Source organism: Oreochromis aureus, linkage group 3 (genome assembly GCF_013358895.1).
Source record: "Oreochromis aureus strain Israel breed Guangdong linkage group 3, ZZ_aureus, whole genome shotgun sequence".
In the NCBI taxonomy this organism is placed as follows: Eukaryota; Metazoa; Chordata; class Actinopteri; order Cichliformes; family Cichlidae; genus Oreochromis; species Oreochromis aureus.
The window spans coordinates 112,491,677-112,506,778 of NC_052944.1; the positions used below are offsets into that span (position 1 = coordinate 112,491,677).

At 42.5% G+C, this 15,102-nt stretch overlaps 1 protein-coding gene and 1 long non-coding RNA gene across 2 annotated transcripts in view; both read right to left on the reverse strand.

The window, feature by feature from the left end:
* The window catches only part of LOC116316372 (NACHT, LRR and PYD domains-containing protein 12-like), a gene marked incomplete at its 5' end in the record, with an annotated part of 100,518 nt that extends 93,140 nt beyond the window's left edge, over positions 1 to 7,378 (reverse strand). Inside the window, 2 exons of the mRNA XM_039603833.1 lie at positions 2,028 to 2,201; positions 6,339 to 7,378. Of these exons, the coding sequence (XP_039459767.1) occupies positions 2,028 to 2,201; positions 6,339 to 7,378 (1,214 nt within the window). The remainder of the gene's footprint in view (positions 1 to 2,027; positions 2,202 to 6,338) is intronic.
* Positions 7,379 to 8,139: 761 nt separating this feature from the next.
* On the reverse strand, positions 8,140 to 11,221 carry LOC116309267. The gene is made up of 4 exons (XR_005611472.1): positions 11,167 to 11,221; positions 10,963 to 11,082; positions 8,279 to 8,514; positions 8,140 to 8,174 (listed from the first exon to the last, which is right to left on the reverse strand). It is a non-coding gene; the product is annotated as an uncharacterized LOC116309267 (long non-coding RNA).
* Between the last annotated feature and the right edge of the window lie 3,881 nt (positions 11,222 to 15,102).

Consider the following 15,102-nt stretch of genomic DNA (forward strand, 5'->3'; position numbering starts at 1 on the left):
GGACTACACTGCCCATGAGGCTACATTCCTAAAGGGCCATGCCTGCAACACTCTGCTGTCGTATTAAATTATTTTTCGTATAATAATAATTAAAAAAAAAAAAATCTTCATATCAATATGTGGGCCGCGAGTAGAGATGACGTGGGCCGCAAATGGCCCGCGAGTTTGAGACCCCTGGTGTACACTGTCCCTCCTGCCTCTGCCTTTGTACTGCTGCCTTTTGAACCTTTGTTTTTGAGTTGATGCCTGTGAGATGATTAGTGATGTAGGTTACAAATAAGTCTTATATTGATTTGAATTGAATTCGTTGCGCTATGCTGCTTTGTTCACTGTGGCTTTGTGGGCTAATGTTTGTTATGTTTTGTAGGAAAACCAGCCTACAAAATGCAGGAATGCGATCCAGACTGGGCACCCTCTATCAACCTGGGTGAGGCCGAGTTTAAAGCTGCTACCACAGCCAGATTTGATCGGTTAAGAGAGAGAGAGCGATATCAAAACAGCCACGAAACGACCCGCATATATGTGCCCAAGTGTTGTATTGAAGCAATCAAGTGATGAATAACTGTTTTCTAGTATGTTGTTTTGCAATGTTGTTTTTATTTTTTTGCATTGTTGATTTGTTTTTTACCGAAGCAGCTAATAAAGCACAATGGAATACAATTTTGCCTCTTTCTTGTAGGATTCTATAATAGAATGAAACAATAATGCCAGTTACAAATAAAGACAATAAATTGACTGACTTACGAAACACTCATTTTATTTCTATTAGATCTGAAAATGTTGTGTAATACTACAACCTGACATGACAAATAGATGCGTTTGCCTGTACAGGACATAAAGGGAAAATAACAACAGCTGTGAGATGGAATAGTCCAAATCACCAAAGTAAACTGGACCTGGGCTTGTTGCAGGGATCTGAAGTTAATAAACATTTTGTGAGTGTATGCACTCACACTTAGGACCATATAATAATAAATATGTGTGCGATGAAAGTTGGGCAGCACGCTAACATCCTTACTCCACTCTGTATGCTCGTAAAGGTCTGACCCTTTCACTCCTTTGATTTTTTCCTTGTCCTTTTTTTTGCCTTTTCGTCACGTCTGTCTTTGTACGGACCTGCTGTGTTCTCCGTGGTTTTGTACATAACTGTTTTTGGGGCAAATAAAATGCAAGTAGGGATTAAAACCATAGAATTAATGATTACCGGTGCTGGAAATGCTAGCGCTTGAGCCAGTGTCTTGATGTTGTTGCCACGGGTACCCACAAAGCAATGCGTGAAAGTCACGTGGTCTGTCAATCTCTATGGATAAGTTTTTTTGTTTGTTTAAATCACCTCATTGCCTAGTGAGTTGTTTCCGTAACGGTTTTCAGTTGTAGTAATAAACCTTTTGTTTTTCTTTTTTATCTGACCCTCCTGTGTCTGGGCTCATTCATGTTACCTCCCCTGTCACCTAGCAGAGCCGGGGCGTAACATGTTTCTCAGGTTAGGGTTAATCTATTCATTCTACAACTGTTTGGGCCTGTGTTAGGCTGCTCTGTGTTCCTCTGCTTTAACACACACCTGACCACAGCAGCTGTGTGGGTCGTCTCTGTAGCAGCCATATCAGCTTCTGATACCATGAACATCATCACAGCTCCTAACTTCACCTTTGTTAGCTTTGCAATAATTCATGTCTTTCTTTTCTCTCTCTCTGTTTCCACACAATCTCAAAGTCTCTGCAGCCTGTTTTTATCTGCTATCATTAGATCTTCAACAGCCTCATTCACATCCCTCACACACTCTACAGCCTCATCAGTACTGACTTCATCTTCACTGACTGATGGAGCACAATATGAACCTGTGGAGGCTGAAACACTGTCCTGTCAAACATCTCCCCATCACCACTCCACTTCTGTCAGCCTGTAAATGAACCCTGCTCAAGTCTGTCACTTCTGTTTGGAGCCAAAAGGAAAAACTGTCATTCAGTCATTTGGAAAGACAACATTTCTGAAAGCACTCAAATAACGGCTGCAGTCAGTGAACTCACCTCAGAGTCTCCAGTCGACAGTTTGGACTCTCCAGTCCAGCACACAGAAGCTTCACTGCTGAATCCTGCAGGTCGTTCCAACTCATGTCCAGCTCTGTCAGATGGGAGGGGTTGGACTTCAGAGCTGAGGCCACAACTTCACAGTCAGTCTCTGAGAGTCCACACCGAGTCAGTCTGTGATTATAGAAAATATAAAATGTGTTATTATAAAAGTAGAAAATTTGCATTATAAACACAGACTGAATGTATATGAAGACAAAACAGAGTGAGGTCATAATCTGATGAACATCTGCTCTTCACATCTGTGCTTCAGCTCCTCTTATTGTGTTTGACATGGCACAATGATTCAGTCTCTCTCAGACCTGCAGACTTTTAATGAGAATCTTTGTTTGGCTTTAATCTGCAGATGAAGGAGGAAGATGGTGTCACATTTAGGCTTCCATAATGTCCACAGTCTGTCACTGAGATCTGATCCAGAGTCAGAGTGAAGACACACATTTGGACTGTTTCCTGTTTTGACTCCAGAACATTTTGAATGAGTTCAGCTCAGTGAAGAGTTGCAGCTGGAAAGATGATCTCTGTTTGCTACCTGCTGCTGTCAGGTACGACTGTTCACGTCCACACGCAGGAAAAACCTGCTGACTGTTACCAAACGGAGCAGAAATCTCATCACTGGATAATAATGATGAATGAACTCAGAGCTGCTGATATCAGATCTGATTTCAGGGGAACTAAACACAGAAATGATTCGCTCATTTTAGCTTTCTGAGCCATTATCTGCTGGTGTGTCGCTAGTTGCCAGAAAATGATTTGTATTCCTGTTCAGGGCTTCAGTGTTTATGAGTCCAGATCAGGGGTGGGCAATCTCAGGCCCCGAGGGCCGGTGTCCCTGCAGGTTTTAGATGTGTCCTCGAACCATCACAGCTGATTTAAATGGCTAAATTAGCTGCTCAACATGTCCTGAAGTTCTCCAGAGGCCTGGTAACGAACTAATCATGTGATTCAGGTGTGTTGACCCAAGGTGAGATCTAAAACCTGCAGGGACACCGGCCCTCGTGGACTGAGATTGCCCACCCCTGGTCCAGATCCAGGTGACAGCAAATCAAAATGATGTTACCTGTCTGTGTCCAGCAGCAGCCTGTATTCACTTTGAATATTGTTATAAACTGACATGGATCAGTTTGTCTTTGATTGGTTTGTAAATGTCACTGTTTCCATTGGACCTGAGTGACGGTACAAAGACAGAGAGGGAGAGAAAGGAGAGAGAGGATGGAGACAGCAAAGAGAGAGCAAACACAAAGAGGTGAGAGTGGACAGGTGACCAAGGTCAGCAACCAATCAGAGAGCTTCTGTTTGACCCACATTCACTGTTGATGACTGCACATACAGTAACCAAGCAGTGTGTTACTCTGATATCAAATATGGATCCTGCTCTTATAATAATGATCATCAGATGATATTATTGTGTTATTTTGTAGCTGAATACGATGTTTGTGTGATTATCAGTGAAAGAAGCAGTGAGGAGGATGGAGAGAGAGAGAGGACAGAGGGTGAAGTTAGAAACACTAAAAGGATTTTTCATGGATTTCATGGATGATTTGAGTGATTTCCAGCAGGACACTTAAACATGTCAGTGGACATCCTAAAGAACATATTCACAGATATGAAACGTGTCATTGAACAGGATTAATATCAGTGGAAACATGGTGGAAACAGCTGTGACTGCATGGATGTGACACACTTCAAATCTGTTCTCCACTCTTGGATTTGGGATCCATGGAGCTGCTGCTGAGTCTGTACAATAAAGGATGGTGTGGAAGGTTGCAGCATACGGACACAAACACTTTGTGGTTACAACATAAACCTCCCACCGTCTACAAAGCACTCATGACATCATGATGTTTCGCGAGCGGTGCCAGGAAGTGCTCGGGGATGTAAACAGCAGCAAAAACACAGCAGTGAATTCCATCAGCAGAAAATAGGGACGACATTTCAGCAGCAACAACTAAACACTGAACAATCAGCTCTGTGATTAATGAGGACATGAAGTCAGACATTCATCATTAGGAGCAGCAGCAGGAATGAGAGTGAATCCATGAGCTGCTGTGACATCAGCGTTAGCTCACAGAGTTGACACATGTTCAGTCCAGATGTGTCTTCTCACTCAGTTTGTCCCACTGTTGGCAGTAAGAGAGCACAGCTGGTTCACCTCTGAGCCCTCACTCTGAACCACAGCACTGTCACTCATCAGTACACCACACTTTAATCACACTAAACCAGAGTCTTCCTCAGCACCTTCATCCTCACTCACCATGTTTATGCCACTAAACTCTGTGTCTGTAGTCAGAGAAGAAGCTCAGACGGTGGATATTTGTCTCTGTTTGTAACATCAGAGTTCACTTCACTACAAAGAAGCTCTTCATAGATTCTTATTTCTGTCTCTCTAACAGGAGCGTCTGAATGACCAACAACAACAGCAGCAGATTTAAAATACTGCCCCCTGATGACACAACACAGGTACTACATGTAGATGTGAGTCTACAACACACAGCATACAACTACCAATGCAGGATCATGCTAAGTGCACACACACATTTACTGATCAACACAAAATATCATTTTATCTGAGAAAAAATAATGAGAGTCGTTTAGTACTGTGGGTGGATGTAGCTCAGGTGGCAGAGCAGATCAGCCACTAACTAGAAGGTCGGTGGTTTGCTCCCAGGCTGCTCCAGTCTGCATGCCAAATATCCTTGGGCAAGATAATAACCCCATCTTGCACTCCGATGCATCAATCTGAGTGTGAATGTGTATGAATGGTAGACTACTTAGCACTAGGGCTGCCACAAACGATTATTTTGAAAGTCAACTAGTCACCGATTATTTTTGTGATTAGTCGACTAATCAGATCATGCATCCATTGGACGTAAAACATACAGTTTATTGCACCAGCATGTGTCTGCTCTTATATAACTATCATTATTTTACACCTTTAAGTGTTTAAGGTGCTAACTAAAAATGAAGACAAGATGATAGTTTATTAAATTTTAATGAAATCTGCAGATTGAAGTTTAATAAACTCCTTGCTATCTAAAATATAACAGGACACCGGAGTATATTCTCGAGCAGTTCACAATTCTGATAATCAGCTGTCTGCTTGACATTTATTCAGCTGTGTAAAAACTATAACTTTAATCTCAGCCAAACCGATTTACTCAGGAACAAATAAAATACTAAAAAAAGCCAAACAATAACATTTTTAAGTTATCTAAGTGACTTATGTATGTTTAACCTGAGTAGTGAAAGATGGCGGTGGGTTTAAAAATGATTTGCCGGGAGTCCGGTGTTCTCACGGGCTCTAGTGACCTTGAACCCCGGCTAGCTATTGAGCTGGTGGGTAACAGATGTCTCCGAAAACGTTGGAGCGCTTTTGAAAATATGTGGTGTCTTGATAAACTGAGCAGATATTTGAGGTTTACACAGCTACATTCTCGCCTGAAAACAAGTTAAACATTTATTTTGTAAATGGCCTGTATTTGTATAGCCTTACTAGCCCCAAAGCGCTTTACACATCCAGTCATCCACCCATTCACACACTGGTGATGGCAAGCTACATTGTAGCCACAGCCACCCTGGGGCGCACTGACAGAGGTGAGGCTGCCGAACACTGGCACCACCGGGCCCTCTGACCACCACGAGTAGGCAACGGGTGAAGTGTCTTGCCCAAGGACACAACAACCGAGACTGTGCAAGCTGGGGCTCGAACCAGCAACCTTCCAATTACAAGGCGAACTCCCAACTCTTGAGCCACGATGTGACCCAGAAAGAATAATAAGAGTGATATTAAAACTAACTAGCTGCTGCCATTGTTGGAAACTGAGCAGGGCCGCGCTATGAATTCTGGGACAGTTTCTTCTTCTTCGGGGTTTAACGGCAGCTGGCATCCTTGTACATGCAGTGCTGCCATCTTCTGTTTCAGTCCATTATTACACTCTTAAATCCTACTACTTATCCCTGCGTCTTTTGTGATCTTACAAAGCTTCAAACGACGCATCGACTATTAAATCAGTTGTCAATGATTTTAATAGTCGACATAATCGTGACCAGTCGACTAATGGTGGCAGCCCTATTTAGATCTTAAAAGCTCAGAAAAAAGTGCTTGTGTGATTGGGTGAATGAATTAGTTGTATAAAAGCACTTTGAGTGCTCAGACAGAGTAGAAAAGTGCTATATAAGAACCTATCCATTTACCATTTACCAACTAAACTACTAATGTACACTAATGATGTTAATGATCACATCTGGACTCACCGAGCCTTTCTGCAGTTCCTCACAGCTGGAATCAGTCTCAGTCGTCCCCACTCTGATGTGTTGTACTCCTGCAGGTCAAACTCATCCAGAACCTCCTCTGACATCTGCAGCATGAAGGCCAGAGCTGAGCACTGGATCATAGAAAGTTCCTTCTCTGATCTGTTCTCTGACTTCAGGAACTCTTGGATCTCCTGATGTACTGAGAGGTCGTTCATCTCCATCAGACAGTGAAAGATGTTGATGCTTCTGTCAGGAGAGATTTTATCATCATAATCATCACTGTTCATCTCCTTCAGGTTGTGGATGACTCTCTGGATGGTTTCTGGACTGATCTCTGTCTGACCCAGCAGATCTCCTAAGAGTCTCTGGTTGGACTCCAGACAGAGGCCATGAAGGAAGCGAACAAACAGGTCCAGGTGGCCATTTTTACTCTTGAGGGATTTATACATGACACTGTCATGGAAATCATCCAGAGATGGTTTATTATCGGGATTCCTTCCAGGATAATGAGAATCATAAAAATCTCCCAGGAAGTTCTTCAGCACCTCTGTCTTCCTGTTGGTGAAACAGTGGAACATGTAGACTGCAGCCAGAAACTCCTGAATGCTCAGATGAACAAAGCAGTAGACTGGTTTCTGGAAGATCACACACTCTCTTTTGAAGATCTCTGTACAAACTCCTGAGTACACCGAGGCCTCTGTCACATCCAGACCACACTGCTCCAGGTCTTCTTGGTAGAACATGATGTTTCCTTTCTCCAGATGTTCAAACGCCAGCCTCGCCAGCTTCAGAAGAACTTCCCTGTCAGCCTCCGTCAGCTCCTGTGGACTCGTCTCATGTCCCTGATGGTACTTGTTCTTCTTCCTCTTTGTCTGAACCAGCAGGAAGTGTGAGTACATGTCAGTCAGGGTCTTGGGCAGCTCTCCTCTCTGCTCTGTAGCCAACATGTGCTCCAGAACTGTAGCAGTGATCCAGCAGAAGACTGGGATACTACACATGATGTGGAGGCTCCTGGATGTCTTCATGTGGGAGATGATTCTACTGGACAGCTCTTCATCACTGAATCTCCTCCTGAAGTACTCCTCCTTCTGGGCGTCAGTGAAGCCTCGTACTTCTGTTAGCCTGTGTCGACACATGTAGGAGGGATCTGATTGGCTGCTGCAGGTCGGGAAGTTATCCAGACGAGAGCCGAGGGAAGCAGATTCCCCTGGATGAGGTTTGTCAGCAGCTGGCTGACTGAAGACTTCTGTGTGACATCAGACAGCAGCTTCCTGTTGGTGAAATCCAATGAAAGTCTGCTTTCATCCAGGCCGTCAAAGATGAACAAAAGCTGAGAGACAGCCAGCTTCTCTGCTGTGACCTTCTGTAATGTTGGATGGAAAACATGGAGCAGCTCCAGAAGACTGTACTGCTCATCTCTGATCAGGTTCAGCTCCCTGAATGAAAGCAGAACCACCACACTGACATGTTGGTTCTCCAAGCCCTCTGCCCAGTCCAGAGTGAACTTCTGCACTGAGAAGGTTTTTCCAACACCAGCCACGCCGTTGGTCAGAACCACTCTGATGGGTCTCTGTTGGTCAGGTAAGGCTTTAAAGATGTCCTGGCACCTGATTGGAGTGTCATGGAGGGCGTCCATCTTGGAAGCTGTCTCCAGCTGCCTCACCTCATGTTGGATATGAACCTCTTCACTCTGTCCTTCTGTGATGTAGAGCTCAGTGTAGATCCTGTTGAGGAGGGTTCTACTTCCTGTTTCATCACTTCCTTCATTCACACGTTCACATCTCCTCCTCAGACTGATCTTATGTTCATCTAAAACCTCCTGCAGACCAACATCTGCTGAAAGAAAGAAAAACAGAAAGAAAACTCTTCAATGTCTGAACAACAACAAGAAGTCCAGTTTTCAGAAACGAGTCCATCAGCAGACAGATGTTCAGTCTTACTTTGTACACAGCTGCTCTGACTGGCTGTCTGCAGTCCAGCTCTGCTTCTGGATCTTTCTCCACACTGGGGACAGGAGGAGTCTCCTGATGAAGCAGACTGGTCCCAGTATGAGCAGATGCACTGTCTGCAGAACCAGTGCCCACAGCTGGTAGAGACTGGATCCTTCAGGACGTCCTGACACAAAGCACAGCAGGACAGCTGCTCCTCCTCACTAACACCACTCCTCTTCCTCGCTCTGTGAATACATTTATTTATTACTAAAATCATTTACTGACTGTTTCAATAATATCAAAATGTAAAAGATTGTGACCATCAGAACTTCTGTGGAGATACTTTGCTATTTGAAGGCAGCGTTCAGTCTGGAAACAAAGTGATGCTTCATTGATTTCATCAACACTAATGAGCTGCTTTTCCTGTCTGCCTGCCTCATTAAACTCTCAGTGATCTGCCTGCAGTTTGTTATGAATACACACTTCCTGCAAAGACTTCACAGTAAAAGCCTTCCATCAGAGGGTGCTGCTTACATCCTGAATGTTTTCCAGTCAGTGTGCAGATTAGCTTGGTTTAGTTCATTTTCATTACTTTACAGAAGTAACTGATTAGTTACAGAAACATATCCAAGATGAGCAGGTTCCCCTCCAGCATAAACTCTAAGCAGCTAAAACAAAAGTGTCCCAGCTGTCAGTCAGACTGTACTCGGTGCCACATTACAGATGTGGTTTCTGACAGCTGTTCCAGCTGCAGGATCAAACACATACAAGTCCATATGTCTTTGCTGGTTCTTTATTATTGAACAACACAAGATGTAGTTCTTGTCCCAGCTGAGCATCTGTTAAGCAGTCTTTAGCATTAGCATTGTTAGCATATCTGCAACAGAAACATGGTCTTTTTTTTTTTGTCTTTTTTTTCTAACTTTTGAGAGGAGCCGATGAGGGAGCGAGAGGAGAGGAGAAGATTGGTGTTCCCACTCTTAGTTATTACAATCAACCCACCGTTGACTCTGTCACAGTCAGGGGGTCATGCAGTGGGCCAGCCCACCCCCACTCAGTCTGAGGGGAACCCACACTGTACATTGGTCCTAATGTCAAATCAAACAACAACTACAAGGAAGGAGGAGAGGTAAGAAGGACTAAGGAACAGAAACAACGGGAACGCTAACAAATCACCTTCTGTTCATCTCTGGGTTCTCCTGGTGACTCTATGTCCACACTGGATCCAGCAGTTCCTTTTTATATATTTATTCATTATTTATTTATGTGTGTGATTCTTCTATTCTCATTGTCTTTATCACATCAGTATTTTCAGACTTCCTCTCCCTGCCTATATAAACATGGACCCTCCCCCGACCCCTCCTCTTTAATAATACAAATCAAAGGAATAAATGGCTTTTATATAGAGATATATAACTGTGTGTCATGTTTGCCTTTATTTATGCAGATCCACTCTGAGCTGAACTGGGGGATTATTCCCATCATTCTCCAATGTACAAAATATCTGTGCCAGACTTTGGTAAAGTTGGAAAAATATTCACACATTAATTTAACTCCATAATCTAAAAATAATCAGTAAAACATCATGACAACACCGCTCTCAGTAAAGGGGATGATGCACTACAACAAAGTTTCCCTCTGAGTTAAACTAATCAGTCTTTTCTCTGTGAGCAGCAGCTGTGAGATGAAGGCTCCAGGACGTCTACATACAGCTTAAATATTTCCTAAGTTCAGTCTCAGGAGTGAAGCTTCACCACAATCATGCTCACAGCTCTGGTCTCTGCTGATCAAACTACAATTAAAACTACACACTTCTAAAATGATTTTAGGAAAGTTGTTCTCACAGGACAACATGACAGATTATTGTGATTTTAACTCTTTTAGTAATTATTATTTATTAATGAGTCACGTCCAGGAAACAGATAAAAAGAAAACAAAGAAACGAGACAAAAAGATTTGACTTAACCATCCATTACAGTTTTACTCATCTATAAGATAAAAGTATGTGAAACATTGCTGACAGTATCTGCTGTGACGTCTCTGTGCAGCAACTATAAACATCTGTGACTCCTTATCGTTCACGTCGCTTTGAGTTTGTTTGTTGAATCAGAAACATTTTATTACACTGGAGGTGTTAAACGTACGCGTGCTTGTAGGTTTGGTTTGTTCCTCGCAGGCTGTTTTGGACATTAAACAGAATTCATTTGTGGTCAGAGACACTGATAACTTTGCATGTGTCTGAGACAAGACTGAATAAAAAGCTGTTAGGATTTGGCTCCCTGAGCAGTTGGGATGGACTCTGTGGGTTTAGGGGAATAAACAGATTCAGTGTCAATAAAACCAGTTTTAACAGCTCTGTAGTCTGGAGTTAGGTGCTGAGGCTAATCAGTCACCTTGCACCAGAAACAGCTCTGAGACTTGTGAGTGGGGACTACCACGTCAGCCCAGGACCCCTAATGTGGTCTGATATATGTGGAGCAGGAGGGCGAGGACAGGTGGAAGGAACCAAACTGACATCAAAGAGTTCATTATGCTTTTCTATGCAATTCTCTTGCTTTTGTGTTTTAACCCTCATCCTTCCCTGTTACTTCATCCTACTTTCTTGCATGTTAAGCACTTTGGTACACCACTGGTTTTTAAATGTGCTATATAAATAAAGTTTGTTGTTGTTGTTCATCTTACTAACAGCTCACCTCTCTGCAGCAGACACAGGCTGGGATTTGAAATAAATGAAGTGCTCTTCAGACCAGTCACTCTTTAAGGACACACAGCTGGGTTCAGGTTCATGTTTGCGTTTAGTTCCTCGTTTCTTCCTGTGAATAATGATGGAGCAGTGATGTGAGTGCTGAGCTGTGACATGGAGAAGAGTCATGGACAGTTAGAGATGGTCATCTCACCTCTGAGCTTTGGTCTGGCTCTCATGTTCCCCACACAGAGTGCTTTTAGAGGGAGGGACTCCCTCCTCTCTGTCCTCACACTGATCCATGCTGCTCAATTCACATCAGCTCACACACACTTTCTACCTTCACCTACAGAGGAAACACAAATCATTCATGTGCACATCGACTGAAATCCTCCCTTCCATCATGTGTGCTGTCCAAATATCAGCTGCTTCTTTCCTGCTTCATCTCAGTGTCAGCTGAATGCAGTCAGACAGCAGTGTGAGGCAGAGGAAGCTGCCATCAGCTGCTCTACTATCAGTCCACTAGAGGGAGCCGTGAAGCACACAGGATGCATTCATTCACTGACACACACTGATTCACTGTGACTGGAAGCTTCAGTCAGTCCAACACGTGTGAACAACATTTTAAACATTTCAGCTGATCCATGATTCAGAGAGGATCAGCAGAGTTAAAGCTTCACACTAATTATTCCTGCTGAGTTTGCTGAGAACTGCACACACACTGATTCACTGTTAATAAGAAAAATGAGAAGTGACAGTTTTTGTCTGTAAGTGTGTAAATATGGACAAAAATGACAGGAAGGTGGAGGGACAGACTTTCACAAAAAGAGTTGTTTTTATTTCCTCATGCTGGCTGGTTTTTCTTACTGTGTAGCTTTAATTTAAATGTGAGGAGATATTTAGGTGTTACTGCTCCTTGTTCAGTACTGCCTCTCCTCTAAAAAAGCTGCAGGCGGCAGAGTTGAAGATGGTCAGATTTTCATTAGGAGAGACACAGTTAGAAATGAGTGTATCATAGGGACAGCTGAGGTCAAACAGCTGGACACAGAGAGACAAACATTTGTGCTTTGACTGAAACCATGTCTGTGTACAAACAGAAACCAGTAAATGTTGTTTGGTATTATTACATAGAAATACACTAAATAAAAGTAATGATCATTTTTTATATTGAAACATATTTTGAAAATTCATCAGTGTTTGATTTATTTCATGTTTATTTCTAACTGATAACTGATTTCTAATTATCTGTTCATGTTTTCACTAATTTAATATGTCTAATGAAGTCAGTCTGAATATCAAACCCAACAACCTTTGTGTTGTTGTCATAACTACTTCCTGTTGAAGCAGATCAATATTCATAACAAAGGATTTAATCAGACAGAAGCCATCAGGTTTAATTCAGTTCTTACTACATTTGTACATCCACCTGCACTGTAATAATAAAGACCCTCCAACAGCTGCTTACACTCAAACACATGTGTCAGTGTGACAGCAGGTACTGTGGACGACTGCTCAGGCTGCAGGAGAGCTGATAGAGCAGCTTCACTGGTGGCTCCTCATCTCTAACCTACAGTAAAAACATTATAACATCTTAATAACATAAGAGCTGCCCAGTCCTGTTCAACAGTAAGAATCTGCCTGTTGGCTCTCAGCTGTGGCTGAGCAGGATATCTGTGGACAACTGAGGTGTTTTAAATATACTGGAGAAACCCATTAAAATATGCTGTGACAATGTTAAACACTTATTCTGGACTACAGCAATAGTTTTATATGATTCAAAGTTCCTCTCTTTCATTGGCCCCACAGAACAAAGATCCCAGCAGGGGAAACACTCCACTCATCCCTGAACCTGAATCAGGTCTTTCTCCAGATACCAACATGACAACATGTTCAGTAGCTCTCTGTTCACTCTGTGGAGTGACCATTGAACCCCCCGGCTTGCTATCGAGCGGGTGGGTAACAGACGTCTCCGAAAACGTCGGCACACTTTTGCAAATATGCAATGTCTTGATAAACCAAGCAGCTATTTGTAATTTACACAGCTATTTTGTGGCCTGAAAATATGTTAAAAGATTATTTTGTTACCCAGAAAGATTAATAAGAGTAATTTTAAAACTTAGTAGCGGCCGCCATTGTTGGCAGCTGAAATTTGGCTGGGACGCGCTATGAATTCTGGGATATGGTGGGCCACGAAGGACACACCCGATCCATCCTTCAAATTTGGGGAAATGAAGGACGCATTTGTCGGCCGCATTTGAAGGAGTCGACGATTTGGGACAGCCTTCGTCGCCTGGCTGTGACGTAATCGGCCTTCAAATGCGACCTCCGGAGGATGCAGCCGACGTTTTGGGACACAGCTAGTGTGTGTGTTTGTATTTCCGGTCTCTCCATTAAAGTCAGTGTGTAATGTTTTCCTGGCTAACATCAGCTGTGTGCAGCTTAGTTCAGCACAAATCTGACGCTCCATAGTTCACGGTAACGGACTCACAGCTGGACCAACGAGGCCGAGTGTGTCCACCACAAAAAACCGCCCCTCCGACAGCCAAACCCATCTATTCTCTGATTGGATTGTTACATTTGTGATTGACATGGCATTGACCAATCAGATGAAAGGAAGAAAAATAGGGTCAAAATTCGTACTTGCAGGGTTTTTTTTGGCTAAGTCCACACACAAATCTTTTTTACGCACACACAAATCTTTTTTACACATACAAATCTTTTTTTACACACACACAAATTCTTTTTACACATACAAATCCTGATTTACATGTACAAAACTGATTTACAAGTACAAAATATTTATGACCACATTTTGAGCCCATACGGATGAGCTTTCCAAAGTTCTACAAGTGCCTCCATCGCTTGTGTCCAGATCACACATTGCACAGCCGTGCTGCTCCGTCTTTTTCATCGAAGTTTATGTGTTTGCGCGTGCGCAGTGTGAGAAGCTGCGGTGACACCCTCACGACAGTCGCGAGGATTTCAAACAGGTTTGAAATCCTCACGAACAAGCGATTGATGATCGGGAGCTGGCCGTGAGGTGTTAATCGCTTCTCTTTACCCCACGTATACTATACGATGCACGATGAAGGCCAAAATCAGGCCAATCACCAAAACGGTCACACGACTGAAAAATCGGCTCAAAATGGGCCAAAAATCCACTGGTGTCAAGCCAGCCTCCAATTAGAGCATTGCAGTCAAGCCAGCCTCCACTTTGTTTTACGTTCCCTGTGTATTCAAAGTATTATAGCAAAAGACGTGGAAACCTGATTTCAAAATAAAAGATCCTGAATCATGACTTCTAAAAAAGAAAGCCAACTTCCAGTAAATTAAGAGCACATTCACAAATATCAATTAGTCTTGTTTGCACACTCTAATGCTGGATACAAATGACATACCCTAGTATTCTAGTAGCAACATGTCAATATTAAAGCCATCTCCTTTTGGATTTCAAAGTAAAAGCCCTCTGAATGTTTATTTTTGAACTACTTTTTCAATTAATTCAGAATGCAAATTTCACGTTTCCACAGACTAGTTGCACTCTATATTGGCAGTATACAACCCCATAGTGATACCATGTCAATATCAATCATTCTTATTTTTCCTTTGAAAATAATGTCCCTTTCAAATTGACCATATATCGGTGTGCGTTTTCAATGACTTCAGAAAGCTATAAAATGGAAAACTGCTGTTTCCACAGAATAATTACTATCTATACTGACAGTATTCCATCCCACAGTGATACCAGGTTAATCTCAAGTCATTATGATTTTGCCTTTCAAAATAAGAGCCCTTTCAAATTGCACACATGGGAAAGACATGCTCCTATAAAAAAAGTCAAAAGGCTTTTACTCTGAAATGCAAAACGAGATTGATTTAAGATCGAGATGTTACCACTGTAGAGGTTGTGTATGGTTTGCATGAACTCCAATTACTTAGTGGAAACAGTAATTGTCCTGTTAACAGCATCCACGTTTAATTATTAAAAGTACCAAATAAACAATTATAATTACGATATTGACGTGATAAAACTGTGGGGTTGTATACTGTCAATGTAGAGTGAAATGATCTTGTGGGAACAGCAACTTTGCTTTTAATGGGATTCTGAAGTCAGTGAAAGAGTGGGTCATACGTGGGCAATTTCAACGGG